This window comes from Aythya marila, assembly GCF_965140915.1.
Source record: "Aythya marila genome assembly, chromosome: 3".
Lineage (NCBI taxonomy): Eukaryota > Metazoa > Chordata > Aves > Anseriformes > Anatidae > Aythya > Aythya marila.
The window spans coordinates 33,743,387-33,763,404 of record NC_139044.1 but is presented as its reverse complement, the minus strand read 5'-3'; the positions used below and the strand labels follow the sequence as shown (position 1 = coordinate 33,763,404).

Sequence of the window (20,018 nt, the reverse complement as noted above, 5' to 3'; positions counted from 1 at the left end):
GAAGAGGAAGAAGGAAACATTTATGTAGAGTTGACCTTGTTTTGGATAGTCCAGTCTGAAAGCTGATGCTGTTTTTCATCTTTGGACAACACTACAGGTGACATCTTGGCAGGAAGAAAGACTAGGAAATGAATAACATGGCCTGAGAGCTTGGCCCCTTCTGGATTCAAAATAATAGTCCCCAATCACCTGGGATTGATCTCCAAAGAATTAGGTTTACTGCCCTTAGGTTGAGTTTTGTCACACACAGCAGCAGGTGGATTATTGTGTTTAACTTCAAAGCGTAATGAATGTTAGGTGCAATCAGGAAAGTAGACCGACATTTTTCTTTGGAAGGGCAGCTATCACAGTTAACAGGACTTCAGGAAATGTGAATATTCCTAGACACAGGAATGGCCACAGGGCCAGTGACGAGAAAGTCTGGCTTTGCCCCTACCTGAAAGGCAGCCAGATTATGTCCTGTTGAGGCATCTGTTGCCCTTGTCACTTAAAGAAATGTTCAGGTATGCAAGGATTTGTTTTCCCATCTGGGATCACATGCTGGCAAATGTTATTCTTGGTCACCCTGTTGACTTATTCCTCTTTAAAACCCTCCTGAACCCATTGGCAGTGCTCAGACGGGCAATAGTCAGCATCAATTTCCCATTATCTATGTAGCAAACAGAAGAGCAGGGAGGAGAGGAGGGAGTGATACTGTAAATAAGTAAGAAGCATCGCTGGATCCAAGCAACTGGAAACAGAAATGCATTAAATTGTTTCGATCAACTGTTGAAGCCATTGCTCAGTGTCAGCGCTCTTTGCAGATGTCCTACCCTCTCTGAAGAGAAGCGTGGATATTAACTGCGCTGTTAAAAGTGCTCTTGAGACATGCTCCTGGCTTGGAGATGGTTCTTCAGAATGGTTAGGACAGAACTTTTGGCTCCTGAGAGCTCACTGAAGCTCTCCCTGCTCATGTGAAGGGAGTCTGAGAGAAATGAGATGTCCCTGGCCAGAGCTGACCCATATCTGTGACGGAGCTGGCTTATCCATCTTGCTGCTTGGCCACATGCGCTGGAGTGTGGAGCCATCTGCTAAGAATTTTAGACTTGGCTGGATTCATTTGTGAGTACATTTATTAATAGTAGTTGTATTTTATTTTTTTATTATTATTTTCATCAGTGAAGTCTATTCTGACACCCTCCTCCAAGCTGGCAAGTGCAGTTTGGAAGCTAAAGTGGGGGCAGGAGGTGATTTTTCTACCCTTAAAGTGGCTGTGCCTTTCCTGCCCTTCCACTCATGTTCCAGTATTGTTGCACTATATCCTGCAGGTCTTGCTCCCAAAAAAGGGTAAAAGGGTAACCCTAGGCTCTCATGCCAAACAGAGCTCTGGAGTGCTCTGGGTAATATTAAGCCATCAAAGGTTTAAGAATTACCTGAGGTTCCAGGAAAGACGTTTCTGCATTCAAAGTCACGGGCAAACTGTGCTTTCTGCAAATTCAGTGTTTGCAAATCTGGAGACTTTCATTACGGAAAAGAAAATAATTTGCAGTCATGGACGTGACCTCAACCCAGCAGCCTGAACAGACAAAGCTTGACCCTGTCGTCTGGTCCCACTCTGATGGAAATCCTCCCTGTTTCCTACCTAATTTGTTATACAGAGGTTTGTGTAACTAAGCTGAGAGTATACATTATTTCTGTGTTTCTATCAACACATATAAACCCCCTTGTTAAGAGCAGAGAGTTTTGTTCCTGATTGTCAACACATTTTCAGCTAGCAGTGCTGCGTCTGGGATTATGTTGCTCTGAGTTTGTGTTTGTGCATACAGCCCTGTCCTCAGCGCTACAGCGTGAGGATTGCTCACTCTGCTGCCCAGTGCCTGGGCTGCTAACAAGTAATTAGGGTTGTCAGTCTAAGGATGGGCTGAAGGAGGAATCCATTTTACTCCGTCATGGCTATAAATCCAAATGGCCATGGTTCAGAGCACAGTAACAACCACAGAGGCTTAGCTGGCCTCGGATTTGTTTTAACAATTACCATCTATTGGGCCTGGGGCCTGGCAGACAGAGACTGTGACAGTGCTTACATTGGTTTCAGATTGAATCTTAAGATGGGGTTGTACCAAATGTGGCCTAAGAGGGAATGGCTCCTGCTTGTCTAGGACCTGTTGGCCCTACCCTCCTGCCAGCCTCATGGCTGTGAGGGGCAGCTAGTCTGACATGCCAAGGGATGCTCAGCCAAAACCTTCTTCTTTGTGACTGCTTTTGCGGTCTTTGTCTTCATGGATCAAAGCCCCAGGACTCCCAGTGTTGCTTTTTTGTAGCATTTGGTATGTGTATCTTTGGAGAAAAAAAAAATATATTTCCCAGGGTAAAGCAGCTGTATGAATTTCAGCTTGCCTAACTTTTTTTCCTTTCAGCACACAGCAGTTAGGACTTGTTCTGCAGGACCCCAGTCTCTTCACTGCTTGCTGCCTGAGGGGGAAGGTTCCCATGTGCTGCCACTCACTGAGATTTTCTTGGGAAGTCTCCCTTGCATCCTGAGAGCTTTTCAGATTTACCTCTGCACAGCACCATGAGGCCTCCTTACTGTGTCCTGGGGAAATGTCCATGAGGGAAGAGATGGTGACGACCAGATGTGTGCCTCAGGAAGGTGGGGAACCCTCCTAAAAGGGGAGAGCTGGGTCTGCTACCTGGATCGCAGCCTGCCTGTGCTGCCGTTCAGCCTTTCTGTGGCTCATTACTCATCTCTAAACACCTCCGTGGCTGTAACGAGAGGATGAGTAAAAGCTTGTGTGAGAGCTCCTCACCTAGAGAGATGAATTCGTTTGCTTAGAAGACAACCGGTTTAAATCAGCTAATCCGTTTCTCAGTCACTGTGGGGAGAAACAAATACACTTTCCATAAGCTGCCATTATTCTGTTTTATTTTTGCCAGACTCTCTAGGGAGAGCAACTTAATTTTATCAAGTGAGAGAGATGTCCAAACTATACCATTTTGGCAGGAAAGGAGAGACGAGAGCTGCGCAGACATAGTGGGTAGCAGACTGTTGGTCAATTCTTTTCGGATAATTGCTCCCCTACTGTGACCCTCTCAGAGCTGACCACCACATCTAGTGCTGCTCAAGTTCAGATGCTGGTTTAAAGATTTTCCTGAAAGAGAAAAGTCTTGAGTTTGGGGACCTAGGGTAGGGATATGGGAGCTAAGAGGATGGGAAGGCTTGTGTATATGTTCTGGCAAGACAGAGAGCTGCTGCTATCCCCTGAGCAAAATAGATTTGGGGAGACATGTGCTATACTGCAAGCTGTGCAGTACCACTGGCAACAGGAGACCAGAGGAAGGAAAGTGGTAGATGAACGGAGTTAGAAAACTGCTGTCAGATCTCATTTTAAGGCTGTGATCACAAGGTGGAAAATGAGGGAATAGCCTGGTCCTATCAAATCCTGCCTCTTGGTGACCAGGAAGCAAGCATGTTGAGTGCCTAGAGAGAGATGCCATGGACCCAGACTTGCTAGGGGAACCAGGAAGACACTGAGCAGGCAAAAAAAGCAAGTCATTGTCTCATAATAACTCTCAGAGTCTGCAGAAGAGCCTGAGGCACGGAGAGGTGAAAACAGCTGTCCACACTTGCAAGGGAGCACATAAGACATCAGACCTGACACAGGACCTAGGGAGCTGAAGCCTGCTGTACCCAGCCTCTCTGCCAGAGAGAAACTACATGGCGCCGTGGCACGGTGGCTTTGCTTTTCTCCCATGATTTTTGGGCCACAAAGTCCTTCAGGCTGCACCTGTGAGGGTGCAGGAACAGGTTCCTGTGCTATCCCTCACCTCCTCTCTGTGCCCTGGTGCTGGAGCAGAGCTAGTTCCTCCTGACCCACTGGAGGACTGCAGAGGGCATGTAGAGGCAAGGCACAGAACAGCAAAGCCACCTTTGAAGAGGGGTCTTGTGCTGGGAAGTCCCTCTGAAGCACTCCCAGTGTGAATAGAAAACTTAAGGAGAAACTGAGCATCCCAGGGAAGGGTCTGAATTGTAATCAGCTGTGGACATCCTTACCCCAAACTCTGAAACAGCACCAATTACAGTCACTCCTGCAGGGAAACTGTCTGCATATGAATTACATTTCAGAAGTGTTCAGGCTTCTCTGCAGCTTAACAAGTCTTCCTGCCACCAGTTCTGTCTGGGACATGGTACTGGGGGGCTGAGGGTTCAGTTTTTGGGAAAGGTGTAAATCTTTTTGGAGCTTTCTGTGGGAAAAAAAATGTTCAGTTACTAGCTTGTGCTTTTCCACTTGGGTCTGTCTCTGAGAAATAAACTATTTTTTCTTTGAAGCCAGGAAACTGTTTTCTCAATGCACAGAGATCACATTTCCAACATGCACCTCTCACCCTATTTCACTTCATATGGTTTCTGATTTCTCTCTCTCTTTGTGTCTCTATTGCAAACACAAATAAGCATGTGTGTGCACACGCTTGTATCCTACCTCAGTTTTTGCTTCTGATTTAGATTTAATTGGTCTCCAGGACTCAGATAAAACAGTCTGTTTTCTTTCATGAACTCAGTGATAAACCTTGCAAAGCCCTCATTGGTCCCCCAGATTGACAGACAGGCTTAAATTTCCTAGTTGCATGCAGACCTGTTGCATTTTGCATGATTTCAGAGTCCTTGTTTCTGGGGTTATGTGCGATTGCGGGAAACCATGGAAATTTTTCATTACTGTTGACTGGGAGGAAGCTGACTTCTGAGTCTGTTTGCTGCTTGCCGAAGCTGCAGGGGGATGAGTGGAAAGTAGGAGAGACTGAAAATTGCTCCATTTTTGTGGGGAAGAGGCACCCGGGGTAGATCCCTGCTGGTGAGGAAAGAAAGGCAATTTAAGGCCATTCTAGCTGATCCTTTGTAGGCTCTTGATCTGTTGTGACCTGTGCTTAAGTCTGATGAAGTGAGGGCTGTAAATCTCATCCATTCCAAATATGCTGCAACTCTGGGTCCAAGTCAGCCACATGTTTGATGGGAGGGATTGGTTGGAGTGCCAAAACTAATGGGTTCCTGACAGTGGCTGAGACTGAGGTCGAGAGAACAATAAATACAAATGGCATTTGCACAGTGCAGGAGTTTTCCTTACCAAGTGCTGATTGCGAAGAGATATTTTAGCGTCATAATCATAAGCTAAAATGCAGTAGCTAATAAGAGCTTAATGTGATATAGATGGGTTTAATAGTGCTAGTTTTGCTGGCATTTTCGTAGCAGTTCACAGCATGTGCATAACACAGGCCCTTCAGCCAATATGTGTGCTATAAAACAGGGAGCTGGGGCTTGAAGAAAAGGGAGCAGTGCTCTGTGTAAGGTGGTTTGAAGGAAAGAGCATAATGGATCCAAAGGGATGGGAAGATGGCGGCAGTTAGCAGGTGAAAGAAAAACAGAGCAGCATTCAGAACAGATCTTTGTGGTCTGGTTGTTACTGTATTTTTTTCTCCTGCCCTTGAACTGCTTGTAATGAGGCCTTGCAGAAGTCCAGATTTATGCACGGAAATGGGCAAGTTTTCATTCTGATTGACTTTCTAGGGACTAGCTCATATGTAAAAATGAAAAGATGGAAATGAGCTCACCTGCTGGTTTTAAAGGGAGAAGGAAAGATGTTTGGGAGAATTTCTTTTTTCCTTTCTTTTTTGAAAATTGCTTGTATAAGGTTATACACTCCAGTGTGCCTATCCAAAATGCTGGAACTCCAGCTTCCTGATGTCGCTGAGAAAGCAAATGCTTTTTGATCTCTTTATAACCTTTTTGTGCTGTTTGTCTCTGTAGAAGAATTATTGAAATGCCAAGTGTCATCGCTCTTAGTCGTGGAGCTGAGCAACATGGTTAATTTACCTTTGTGGATCTAAACTTGCACTATTTGTACATTTTTTGTGCAGCAGCTACTCATAGACAGAAGTGACAGAGAATTCACTGTGTCCCTCAGTAAGTTGCTTCCCTCAGTAAATTGTTCCAATGGATTTATACTCCCATGCTTCAGTGGTCATTACTTAATCTAAGCCTGTCTTATTTCAGTTTCCAAATACAAGCTCTGTTTATGCTTTTGTCTTCTCACATAAAGAACTATTTGTTATTAGCAGTCTCTGTCTTGTGTAGTCTGAGATACCAGAACAAGTAATCTCTTAATCTCTTAGCCTTTTTTCTGTACACAGTCAGGAAGAGTCTCCTAGCCATTCACTGCAAGGCGTGTTTTTCATACCCCCCTCCCCCTTTTTCAGCATCATGCTGGCAGCATGGTGGTCACCCCTGTTCAAGAGATTTTCAAAAATTATCTCAACAGTGCAGATACAGGAGTGATGTCCACCTCACAATTTGTTTTTTTTAATCTTTGGCTCAACCATCCAAAGCTTTGGACATCTTCGGACTACAAATTAAAGCTGGCTATATTGACTCAGGATCCTCCCGGAGTCATTGTCCTGACAGAGTGACACATTCTCTGCTCAACAGTTTTCTTTCCAGATCTTCACACTTTCTGAGGCAAATTGAGTGCTGTTACCATAAATCCATTCTATCAAGCAAACCAAGTTGTCCTGCATGAGATATCTCCCAAGTATGTTATATACTGCTGCATATTTTGTGTTCTCCACAGACATTAGTATCTTATCCTGACATAGGTGTTTAATGATGGCAATCCTCAGTTACCACACATTAAAACACTGCCTTTGTAGGCTCTGTAGGGATGGAAAGAAGCAACGCCCAAGCCGCATCCCAGAGTTGTGCCAAAATCTGCACCCTGCCATCCCAACTGCAAATGGACGCAAGGTTATTCAGACACCAAAGGTGGTTGCTTATGTGTGATGCTGGCTACACAGATGGATCTGGGGACGTTGTGATTGATATGTTTTAACTATGCCAACCTGCTGGCTGGCTTTCTGACCTTGGTGGTGATAGAACCAGCTTCAAAGTTTCATATGGGATCTCACCAGGGAAGCCTTCCTAGAGGACGTCTGCCCTATCACTAGAGAGACCTCAGTGGTGTGTGCGCCAATTTAAAATTCCTTTTTGAACTCTTTCAGCTAATGTGTTTTTAAGCTGCTTAATGTGGGCTACATTTGAATAGTATTACATCTTCAATTAGTCTGTCGTGTGGAAGCAAGCCAGGATCCTTCCAACGCCTGAGGATGTTATGACAAGATAGTTACTTTTCTAGTTGCTTTCTCAAACACTACCCAGTTTGTCTGCCAAGGACCCATAAAACTATATTAATCACCATTCATTTTTTAATTTGTATGGTTGCATCCCACATTCATCTTCCATGAGTTCTTTTTCTGAAATCAATGAGGAAAAAAAAAAAAAGAAGGTTTATTGCTGTTTGTTCTGAGTTCTCCTCTGCTTACATTGACCAAATTGGTTCATATCTGTACTCTTATAAGCTATACAAGCATGGAGGTTACAGGATAATTTTATCTCCTCTGATGTTCACAGAATGCCATCACGCACTTCCCCTCCAATACATTTTTCCTCCATGTTTTGCTACTTCATAAGGCATTTTTGAGGTTTTATGATCTGTTGTTACCCTTTAATTTGGCCATTTTTGCACAGATGAATTCAGACCAGGATTTGCAGATTGAGCAAAAGTCTCAGAAACAGGACATGGAGAAGCCTGTCTTCCCTTAATTTCTGGCTTTACTCATAGAATTAGCCACAGATATTCCCAGATTTCAGTCCATGCAGGTTCTTTCCAGAGCTGTACACAGAATTATGTCCTCTCTCTGCTCACCACAGTGGGATGGCTCAGCAAGCATTGTTGAAATGTGTTTAAAATGTCCTTTTCACCTGGGGTATCTGATTCTGGGAGCTGTTGCTATCTATCACAGAGAAGGTGGAAGGAGCAGGGTGCCGTGTTATAGTGAGTGCTGCCACAACTCCTCAGGCTGAAAACTGCTGACGGACTGATTCAGGCCAGGATCCAGTTTCAACTCTTGATGCAATGGGTGAGAATGAGGAAGGTGACGGGCTGACTTTTTGTGCCCCCAAAACATTGGGATTGCGAACAAAGGAAGCATGATGGAACAGATTACAGGTATTTATCTGTTGGATCAAAATCTGCTCTGACCTGAGGACACCAGGAGAAGAAAGAAAGTACGTATCACTCCCGGTTGATCTGCAGAACATCTTTGCTGCTACCTGAGTTCTCCTCAGTCAACATGAAAAAGTAGCTGTGGCAGGGATGCTGCTCCTCCAAGTGGTTTCTCTAGTTCTGTCCCAGTTTAGGGTCAGACACAGAAGCAGCCTGGAAAATCAAATGTCAGAGCAGATTTATCCGGTGCGTGGGCTTGCTAATAAATTTCCGTCTCCTGGTCCAAGTCCAGGTGAGATGGGACAGAGCTGACAGCCAGATGGGGAGGTCGAGAGAGCAGGCTGCTGTCCTTGAATGATTGCCAGCTTTGTCACTGGCCTCTGTCCTGTGCCTTCCGCTGCAGAGGAGACCCTGAGACCCAGAGGGTGATTTCTGGGAGGCCACCACACCTAAAGCTGTCAGAAGTGACAGTGCTCTTCCTAATGCAGAGAAAGGTGAGAGCTGTGGGGTTGCACGCATGCTTCAGCAGTTCAGAGGTTGGTGTGCTGCTTCTCTGGAAGCATGGTGGCGATGCAGAGAGAAGACAAGAAGTTTCCAGCAGGTAAGCGAGTCTTCTGTAGCTTGAGTCCATATCCTCCGATACAGCTGGTATCATTCTAGCCTGAAGAAACAAGTTGCCAAAGACTGCACTCACAGACTCCTGATGCAGGCTGCTGGCCTGGCTGGGAGCTGGTGGTCACCTCCTCTGGGTTCTGGTACAGCTCCTGCCCGTGCTTTCTGCCCACTGTTAGAGGCTGATCCGCATGGGAAGCTTGCTTTCTTCCTGTTGTGTGGATCAGTGAGCAAGCTTTTGTAATAACTCCTCATACTTAGTTTTGTGTCCTCTGTGCAATAGATACTTGGTTAACAGTGCGAGCAGATCTCTCTGTAGCTCAATACGTCTTGCTGTTAATGGCATGAGGTTGTTAAGTATGCGTACACCAGGCTCAGCATGGGACGCTATGAGGCTAAATTATTGAAACAGCAGAGAAATAATTCTAAAATGTGAGACTAAATGGCTTAACAACCCATTTTTCTTAATCAGTTTATGACAGGGGCCTGGTTGATGCCCAGAATCTTTCACTGTCCTGTCATTGCTACTATCCAACCTAGACAAAAAAAAAAGCAGCCTCCACAGGGACCATAGGTGGCCACCAGTTTTGGGAACAAGGTGTAGAGAGGTGCTTTTCTGTGACCAGCAATCTGCTGAAAGTGCATTTTTCCATTAGAATTAGTTAATAGAGGAGGAGTTGGACACAGGGACTTGGGACACTCACACATTTAAAAGTCATGCAGGCAACAGTGTGAAGGATGAAGAGGGAATACAGGACTTTCAGATGGTAGAGATGCTGGCTTTTTGGAGCCAGTCACTGCTCTGGAAGACCCCGGCCATTTCGCCTGAATCTATCTCCATTTTTTCCACCCTTCATCCTTGATTGATTTAATCTATCTTGATTCATCTGAAGATGATGGTGACAGTGATGAAGAGATAACCATTCACAGAGAGACAGCAAAAATGCCTATAGTAAAAAATGTTCTTGCCTCTCCTTTCTCTGTGCTACATCTGCTGATCCTGTGTTTTTAAATTGTGTGCATTTCTTAAGTTCCTGTATGCACCACCCCCCTTGTTACATTAATTCTTATGGGAAAAATTGCTTTGATATTTGTTGACCTCAGCTGCTTCATCTATGAGACTGAATATCTGGCATAAATCTTTTAGTTTGAGCGTCCTTTCAGCCTCCTTCTGAATGGTTACGTTTTCATTGTCGTCATTTTCCTCAGATGAATCAAGATCAATCAAGGGTGAAGGATGGAAAAACGGCGTAATGATGACAGTTAGCAGAGCAGCGTATTAAACGATGGGTGGCAGAACTCAGAGGCAGCAGATAGAGAAGCGATGGAGAACTGGGTGTTGTTCTTTGATAAGTTCTTCTTCCCTGATCCAAATTCCTTACCAGGCCTGAAGGAGAGTCTGAGGAAGAGCCAAGTTTTCATGGGAAGCTTGACCTCTTTTCACTGTGTAGATAGGTGAAGAACCACTGCATCAATTCCTCCTAGTCTAGCTTTGCCCCATGCATCCTTTTTGCTTAATAGTACAGGCAGAGAATTCAAAGCAAGCATATTAAGCAGTGCTGGTTAATATTTGATTATCTTAATTGCCTTGGACTGCCCTTTTTCCCCCTACCAGGCTCTTTCTGGCTTGGATCTCTCCCCTTTCCAGCTCTGACAGCACCTTTACATTAAAAGAGCTCTGATTTTTTAATCAACATTTTTTTCTTTTGGCTATGCTGCCTCTTGTTTTGCTTGCCTGTTTTGAAAGCAGCTGTGGAGGGATCAACTAGTGCTCCCAATTTAGCTTTCAGAAAACAGAAGGTGAGGTAACGCTGTAGCCCAGCTGTGAGCAGAAGGCTCTGACCACCTGTGGCTCTGAAAATCATTGCATTTCTAAAGCAGAAGCTCTCCTCCCTTTTGACAGGATTGTGGTTCTCAGAGGCATTTTATCCTGCAACCTCCCTGCCCCTAACTTTCAGTTATTTTATTTAAAAGGGTCCAAACATATGGAGGCAACTGAATTGCTCAGGCGGCTGGCGATAGAACAGGAGCCTGTTGTTACTGGATTGCTACGTGCAGTCACATCTACCTGGTAGCTCTTTTGGGAGAGATACCTGTGAGATCCTCCAGAGTAGACAAGGGGAAACTCAGTCAATTCCTTGCAGGCAGCTGCATACTCTGGGCATGAGCCCTAGCAGTGGCACTAATTGGATGCTGTCTGGAGTCCAAAGATTTTTCGCTAGATTTGCTATAGGGAACGTGCTGGCTGGTATTTGTTTTCCTTCCCAGGGTAGCTCCATTGTGGTACAAAGCGGCTCAAACACAGGAGGTGGCTCCTGCCCAACAGCAGGACATGCTGCCCAAGCTTCAGATGTGTGTTACAACTCAGATGTGCGTGATGAACTCTTTCAGCAAGCCACTGGAAGTTCACAGAGAGGTTCATATAGAGGACATTAGGATAAATTAGGACTTCAAAGTCCTGTTTCAGCTAGCTCCAAGTTTGTTGTCAAACTTGGGAAGAGGATCAGTCTTTTCTCAGTTGTTCCAATCCTTCACAGGAATATGGAGGGCCTATCCTAGGACTATGAACACTGCAGATCGGTTGTTTTCCCTCTGTTTTAATCTGTGGATGGAAGAATAGGGAAACCCGTTCTGCTGTAATGGGCCAAGCAGCTCTGTTCCTGCTCACAAGGTTTTAAACAGTACTTGTTGCTCTCTGCCTCTTTATAGACCCTTGTGCCCTGCTTGTCTCTGCCAGGCATGTGAGGAGAGCCAGAGCTGTACTTTCAGATTTGTCTTTTACTTTTCTCCTTCCTCCAACTAGATGTAATTCCTCTAGCATTTAATACTCTAATGCCCAGATTCTCCCAAATTCTCTCTGCCCAGAGAAAACAAAAACCTAAATAGGAACGAAAGCTGTGCTCCTGCCACTTGAAGAGCAGAGGGAAGGAGAGAAAGGGGAAATGTTTAGGTATGTATGTGTATGAAATGCCAACATCATTTGTCAAGGACTTCAGAAGAGGGCCAAAATTTCTCTCCTCTTGTTATTTGTTCAGGTTGAGAGCTGCAGGGATAGGTCAGAGTTGATTACTAGGATGAAAACACCAGCTATGGGGATGACTTGCAATAGGTTTAAACTGCAGCAAGGGAATGAAGTTAGATGGTAACAAAAAACCTACTGATTAAACCCTGTGGTAGGAAGAAAGATGTGGATTCTCCATTCTGGAAGAAGAATCCCATTTGGTTCTTTGTTGGCTTTTTTTTTTTTAAATTGATTTTTGTTTGTTTTGTTTTGTTTCTCCTTAGTTTTCACTGGCAATGGGTTTCTTTATTCCCAGAACTACCCAGCTGAGTAGCACACCTATGAATTATTGAGTAGTAAGATAACTGGTTCTCTGCCAAAAGTTAATGCATGTGGGATGCTTTTGGGGGAAGAGTATCATTGGCTGACTGTTAGTGAATGTTTGCATCTAAACTATTTATATGCTATTGGGAGCAGGATGTCACTGCCAGCCCCATTTGTTAAACAGAAGCATGTAGTAATGGATGCATGGGTATGAGCTGGCATCTCGTTATCTTTTAGGAGACAGACGCAAAACCTGAGTGGAGAGTTGGTGGTCTGACGCTGCTTCAAATGGGAGGACTTCCCCTTGTGGGTGTGTGGGTGGGCAAGAGAATCCCAGATCTGGAGTAGCTGTCCATCTGTTTCACTGTGCTATAACCAGCAAAATTGCCTGTGATTTAGCGACAACATTTTCCTGCAAAGTCTAGATTTGGGTTATGTCATTGGTCAGGCAGTAATTGTAGGCATCGCTCCTGAAATAGGCATGCCCACTCTCTTACCCTCTTTATTTCTTTTGTGAATAACTTTTCTAATTGGGTGTTGTGTGGGTGGGGGGAGGGTTAACAGCATGCGTTTCACATACAAATGTGTGTGTCTTCTGTACATACATCATCCTTTCCCACTCATCTGTTTCAATTAGGGGAGCGCACTGTTTTGAAAGCAGGCACTTGAAGGTAAGTGAGGCATGGGAATGAGGTGGCTTTACACTGCAAGGGAATGCTCATCTTTGTAGTGTCTTGTTAGCATGAATTAATTGGGCAGTGAGTCTGAGTGGAGTTCCAGCATGTCTGGGACAGATCTTTTTTGAGGAGACATATGTGAGGCAGAAGGTCGGGAAATTCCCACACAGGGTGGACTTTCTTGAAAGCGCTTTGCCAAGTGAGCTAGGGGATCTCATGTAGTAATCACCACAGCTCATCATGCAGAAGAGGAAATCCTTTAGCAAATCCCTCTTTATTAAAACAAGGTGAAGATAGGTTGAGCTAATTGGCTTGGAAAGTTCAGAGAAGAACAAAGCAGAACAGCTGGTAGTGAATTTATTTCATTTGTTCTTCTTTTAAAAGCAGTCAACTAGCACCGAACTAACCCTGCTCTGTGCCCTGCTCCTCTCCTTCCTCCACCTACTTGTCTGGCAGAAAATGTACTCAAATAAACTTGTTTTGTTTGAAATAACAATACTTGCAACTTGGCTTTCAAGTATTTTGCAGAAATACACGTTTTATCTTTTTATATGTGGGGAAACTGGAGTGCAAAGGCAAAAGGCATAGAAGATGAAAGAAAAATATTCTGGCTTTTAGCTCAGATTGGTTGAGCTAGCCTTCTTCCATCTCCCCTCTCCTAACTACTCAATTATATCTCAGAAACAAGCAGAGGAGACTGAGCTTGCAAATATTGGTTGGATATTTTTTTCCAAATGGAAAACTGCTTTGGCTGGTGCCCAGTGTCCGTTATTGGTGTGTGGATTATGGGTGCTACTGGAGGGAATAGAATTACGCAGCTGTGACTTCTCAGCCTTGTGACAACACAAGAGCTTCCCTCTGGTTTGGGTGGAGAGCTGTGATCTCTCCTGGAACTCAAACCATGGAGTTTTCTACTGTCTGTGAAGGCAAGAGTGCAGCATCATGAATGATGCCTGTGACGTATCTATCATCCTAGATTATGGGACCAGGAACCGGATAAAAAGGGTACCCTCTGCTGGCATTGCTTTTGCACTAGATAAATCCAGTGCGACTGCAGGAGGGTACCTACCAGAATGTAAATGGATGTTGGATGGAGTCATATATGTTCCATAAGGCCTTGATAGCAGTCCATGCTGATTTATTTTCCGGAGAAAAATTATGGTCTGATATATTTAGCCACTTTGGGTAACAAAACTCACCTAATAATTGAAATTAAGTGGAAAGCCCAGTCTTTCATACCAGATTTTCTGTGTGTCCTTTGCAGTTTTAATTCTGTAAATGAGTGGTCAATTATCAGCTCACACACACAGGGTGAGGTGGAGCCTGCAAGCAGGAGTTCCACTGGTGCTGTAATTGCATGGCTAAGCTTGGAGGGACTCATTCAGCAGATTAGGCTGAGAGCTGCTGAAAATCAAGCTGCTTGCTAACCTAGCAAGGCTTGCTATTTTCATAGCTTATGTTAAGTGCTGTACTTTCCAGATTTAAATAGAAATGTAAATGATGACTGGACTCTGGAGGGCAGAGTAGAAGGTGTTTGTTCATGGTTCATTGCTGCCATCCTGGGGTGCTCTGACTTAATCCTTGGTGGATGAAGCATCCTTGACACAAGTACATGCCTTCTGGAGGCGTCTGAGCTTGGTGGAAACCTGCAGCAAGCAGATGGCATCACAGAGATCACAGAGTAGCCCTCCCTGAGCTGTGCCCGAGTAGAACCACAAGGTTCTATGAAGAGAGCACGAAGACTGTGCTCTCTCCAGTAAATACTCTGAGTCTTGTGAGAAAGAACAGTTCTCCTTTCCACAAGGCTCAAATAAGAATGGACTTTTAAAACAAGTGTTTGAAGACTTGGCCACAGCCCAGTGGCCAATGCTTTCCTCACTCATCTGGCAAGACAGTGCATTTCAGTGCTGCATTTCCAATGAAACCAAGAAAATGAGAGCTAATTGGGGTACAAAGCAACACCCCCTGGCACTTGACACTTCTTTGTTGTGCTTTCCTTGCTCTTGCCCTTCATCATTGTGAACACCATGCCAGTTTAGCAACCCCTTCAGAGCAGAGCATCTGCTCAGGCTCACAGCAAGGGAGCTGCCTGCAGCCCAGCTTTGCATCCTGGTGCCTGGCACACTGGAGTAGGTCGCCTGTGTTGGGCTGATTTGATTTGCTCCTAACGAGCAGGTGAGTGATTATGTTTTCTTCTGTTGCACAATAATTCTACTGTGAAGGCAGGCTGCCCTGCCTTGTTTCTCACAGCAGCCGCATCTTAACAAGGTTGCCGGAGGAGCCTTGTTCCTCCATCGCTGCCTACAACAGCAATGTGCTGCCCTCTTCACCCCCTGCATCACTCCTCCTGCTGGCTAGCTCTTTCAGAGCTAAGCTGTGCTGAAAGAAAGCAGTAATCGCCTATATTTGTTTGCTGTGATGCCTACCAGGGAATCCTGGTGCCCTGTGTATGCAAAGGGTTGGTTGTTGTTTTTTTTAACTCCCTCTTCAAGTGTAGCAACCTGCCGCCTGGGATGTGGCTGCTGCTTAACAGAGCACCTCAGCTGCCTGTGCTGGAGATCAGGGAGACACGGGAAGGCACTTCAGGAGCCTCTGGACAAGGACCCTCCTTTGGAAGCAGGCTAAAAACTCAGTCTGATTCCCAGGCTCCCCAAAGAGCACCACAACAGCTTAGTGAGCCAGAACAGCCCGATATTGCTGTGCACAGCAGATCAGTTCCCTTACGGCCAGCAGGGATGCTGCTTCCCTCTGGGTGTCAGAAGCACCTGGAAAATCATTATCATTTCCTGAAGCTCCCCCAGGGTATCTGTGCAGGAGTCATGTTGGAGGGCTCTGCTCCAAGGCAATCAGAGTACCAGCTCATTTAAACAAGCTTTCTTTTGTGTTAAGCTGAGAATGAGAAAAGGCCATGTGGTTATCCACTAGGGTTTGCAATCTGAATCCCCGCCTTGGTCACGGGTCTCCCTTTATGTGTAGCCTACCTGCAGTGTGGGCTCCCCAGCAGCTGTCGGGGCCAGAGCTGATGTCTGGCTCTGTAATTGCTGGTGACCATTCATTTCTTTCATAACCTCCGGCGTCCTTCAGCACCAGCTGCCCCTTGCCATGGTGCTCCATCCTTTGTGCTCATGAGATGAGCTCCTCCTGCTCTCTCTCCAGAAAACTCGGGGGCTCCAGGACCATCTGCACGGTCATTGCTTGTTGGGTTTTTCCTAGTGCCAGAGGCAAGAGGAGAAAATATAACCAGTTTTTACTGTGTAGGTACTTTGAGGCATTCCCTTCACAAGGTGATAATATAGGTCCTGAGCCTGTCCCCATGCAAGCCGAGTAAATCCCATTTCCCAGCTGAAGAAGATTAAATATCTTCCGCATCCATGGCTGCCCTGCTGTTCCTGGGACCTAAGGAAGCATCTGGACGGTCCCAGCCCCGCTCCTCTGTGTCCCTTTCCCAGCCCCAGGCCCTCCCTAACAGAGGGGCACAGCCTGTGGCCTTGTGGGGGCACTTCGTCCTCTTCCAGACCTTTTCTCTTCCTCTATCTCAGCTCCGCACGCAGTGCTCGCCTCCCATTCCTCTCTCTCCCTTTTGTGAAGTGGGTTGTTTTGAACACATCTGGAGCTGCTGTGACATGTTATTTTTAAACCTTCCTTTCTCTTTTGTCCCATTTTTCTTTTTCTTTCTTTCCTTTTTTTTTTTTTTCCCTATGTCACCAGCCAGCCTTGATTATAATGTGAGACCCCGCCGTCTTCAATTAAGGAGCAGATGTGACCCAAGAAATGGGATAGCAGCTAGGGATGGAGATGACACATTCATGGCACTAGGTCTAATCAAACAACTTCTCACATAATTCTCACCGTGAGGTGGAAGACATGCGAGCCAAAGGCAAGTCAGTGCTTGGAGCACCCGCTGAGACACATTGCTAGCAAAGCCATCTGTAATAAGCTGACCATGCCACTCAGCACGGCAACGTGAGCTCAGTCAAGGGTTGCTTTTAATCCACTTAAGTGCAGTGAAGGGCCCAGAGGCTGAGAGCTGAGAACAGATACCTAGAAAACAATCAGCCACAGCTGAGTGGGGCTGTCAGGTGGAGGAGGTGCTCGTAGGAGGCATACCCACAGATTCGGCGGTGTCCACAGGGAGAGGACACTGCATGGCAGACCCATACGGTGGCTGATGGAGAGGTCACCAGTATTACAGAGCTGTAGGAGAGCCTTGCTGGTGTCAGGCTGCAGGAGGGGAGCCCTGCTTGGCAGCTCTGCAGACGTTCAGAGGGGACAGGTGCGTTGTAGGAAATTGTCAGTGGAAAATCAAGTGCTCTGAACCCAGGGAAGGTGAGCTGTGATTGTGCCGGAGCTGCTATAAATCTGTCCTCCCTCTGGTCCATTTGGGCTAACCGCTGCTTTGTGTTCAGGAAGCCTTTTCTCATTTTAGAGAGAGAGTTGCTGGTTATTCCCATGCTCCAGTGTTTTAATTAAGATCTTATTGCATATGAAGCATGTCCACCAGATGGCTGTGGAGACTGAGGTCCTCTGCCACTGTGTTAAATAAGGTTGTTGACCCAAGCAATACCAACATAGACTTTCTCCTTGCTCTGCCTCAGCCATGCCCAAATCATGAGGTTCCTGTAATTTTTTGCAAGTGCTAAAGAACAAGAGTTAACCCCCTTTGCTAGGAAGACATCCACATATCATCACTCTCATGTAACTGGCAAAGAAACTGGCATGGAGAGAAGTGATTCACCTCATGACACCAGGGCGTTGCTGGCAGAGATTAGAATAGGACCAAGGGTCCTGGTAGCCAGTCCCTGGTGTATTTTATTGATGTATTCCTCTAACATCCCTTGAGGTCTGAGGACACACAATGTTCATCTCTCCATCTGAACATGGTGTCTCTGGTCGCCCTGTTGGACACTGAACAGAAGGACATGAGTGTTACTGCCTGTGAGGGTACCTGCCTGCTTGGGTGGTGCAGTTTATGCTGGATATGAGGACTGAGGACCATGGGTATTCTGGTTGGGATCCAGGGACTGAACCCAAGCTATTGTGCTCAGCCTCCCCATGGGATGAGAACTTGTTAAAAAAAATAATAATAATAATAAATGGGAGGGAGTTGATAGGTGGCTCCAGCCCAGTCAGAAGGAGATGCCAGGCAGTTATCACTGCTTTTAGTCCAACAAATCTGTCTCCAGATAGAAAACAAATATCACCTCAGAAATAACCGTCACCTGTCTCTTCAGAGGCAGCGTCGTGGTGGCCGCGCTGAGCGAGGTGGCTGTCCCCTGATGACACCCCTGTCTGTTGCTCTGTTTGGTCCCCAGTCCCACCGGTGGTGGAGCCCGCCTTCCAGGACGTGCGCCAGGGCGTGGGGCGCAGCGTCACCCTGCGCTGCACCATGCTGAAGGGCAGCCCCATGAAGGTGGCCACCTCCGTCTGGCGCTTCAACGGGACCCTCCTGGCGCAGCCCCCGGCAGAGCAGCAGGACTACTCGGAGCTGAAGGTGGACAGCGTGAGCCGGGAGACCAGCGGGAACTACGAGTGCAGCATTTCCAATGATGTGGGGGTCTCCGCCTGCCTCTTCCAGGTGTCTGGTAAGTCACAGAGCGCACGTGGGAGCGAGATGTGAGATGGGGGCACAGAGGTGGGAAGCTTGATCCCAGTAAATGCTGGTACAAGCAGCGTGTCCCACTTCTGCTGCCTCCTTTGTACATGGCATTGTGTTCAGGAGGGGTGACTTTCTGTAAGCCCACAGGGATTTGTGTCTCCATCATCTTCAAGTCTGGGATGGACCCGGGGCAGTTAGTGCCAGCCTTTGTTGTATGTTAGCAGTACTTAGAAATTTGCCTGAAAGACTAAAACTTGAGGCTGTCATCAGCTTTCAGGCTTGGTAGTAGTATTTTCAAGCTTGGTAGGTAAGTATTGACCAAGGATGATTGAAAAGCTCTACATCCTGCCAGCAGTCTCCAAAAACATCTAATTTCCCCTCTGAAACAAACAAACCAATGGTACCATGTATTCCTATACCTTCCCTGTGACTCCAGGCTGTCTTTGAATCACAATGTCTGCTAGGACAAACATGATCTGGGGTTGGATACTAGTACTATTGGATTTACTGCTCAGTTTTGTTTTGTTTTGCTTTGTTTTTCCAGCATGCACCAGAGCTGCTTTCTAGCACCTGCAACTGCAGAGAGGGATGGCAGAGTTATAGCATCTAAAACCACACATCTGACCTAGCCTCTCTAACTGATCATTAAATCTGTTTTTCCCATGACCTCAGAATTGACTTGGGCACCAGATTCTAGACAAGCTCTCAGATGAAGTTGCCTTAATAAACAGTAAATTCAGCCAAAATATTGTTTTTCCAGAATAGGGCCAATTTATAAAACATGTCAAGACAGGACTGGGGAAAAAAAAATGAGAGAGAGAAAGAGAGAATAAATAATATGCAAAGAGGTCAGACTTTAAAGCAAATCTTTAAATCTTTCCTAGGGTCTGGAGAAGCTCAGTTATGCTGTAACTCTGAGATGCTCTCAGGAATGGGGCAACCCAAACCATTTCTATTCTGTGGAACATTTTTCGGGACCTTACCCTTAACTGTGGATGTCTCCCAGAATTTGTCTGGCAGTGAATTATTATTCAGAGCCCTGGCTACCTAATCTTTCTTCATATGCTTGCAACTCTCATCTCACTAACTACATGGCAAACCATATCTCGCTATGAGCCATCCATCAGGGCGAACTTTGTTCTCAACAAGTTCGGGAATGCTCCCAGGTTCTCAGTTTCTTGCTGGAAGTAGTAACAAGTACACACTGCCATCCTATGTGCCATGGCATGTCCCCCATGGCAAGATCCCCTCAGCAGAAAGCAGTGGTCATCCCTACAGAGCCCGCATCTGGAAAGCTGCAAGCATTAGTTTTTCTGCATCTTTCCTCTTTTTCCAAGGTGTTGATAGCTGATGCTGGCTTTTCAGCTCCAAACATCTCTGCCTGTGTCCTGCACAGCTACAAATCAATTAGACCTTCTGAACCTCTAGAGCAACCTGAAAAATAATCCAGTGGCTGGACTAGGGCACTTGAGCTCTAGTTTAAATTCACATCTGCTACAGACTTCCTCTGTGGAGGAACAGCATAGTCGCTTTTTGTTTCTGTTCTGTGAAAGAAGGTCCATGAACCTTCCTGTCTGATGGGGAGGCAGTGACTCAGTTGTGACTGTGAGGCATTCAGACGTACTGGAAACAGAGTACATAAACCTGCCAAGGTCTATTGGATGGGATTAGTTTCTTCTGTGGATGGGAGATTAGCTTTTTTTGGTAATATTTTGAAAGAATAGTGAGGCATCCAACCCACTCCCTTGAGAAAGTTATCAGGGCCACCCATACTGGTCACC

At 45.9% G+C, this 20,018-nt stretch overlaps 1 protein-coding gene across 1 annotated transcript in view; it reads left to right on the top strand.

Annotated features, from left to right (window-relative positions):
• MDGA1 (MAM domain containing glycosylphosphatidylinositol anchor 1) overlaps positions 1-20,018 on the top strand; it is a gene marked incomplete at its 5' end in the record, with an annotated part of 132,499 nt that overhangs the window by 68,099 nt on the left and 44,382 nt on the right. The window contains one exon of the mRNA XM_082755484.1: positions 17,954-18,223. Coding sequence (XP_082611610.1) covers positions 17,954-18,223 — 270 coding nt within the window. The remainder of the gene's footprint in view (positions 1-17,953; positions 18,224-20,018) is intronic.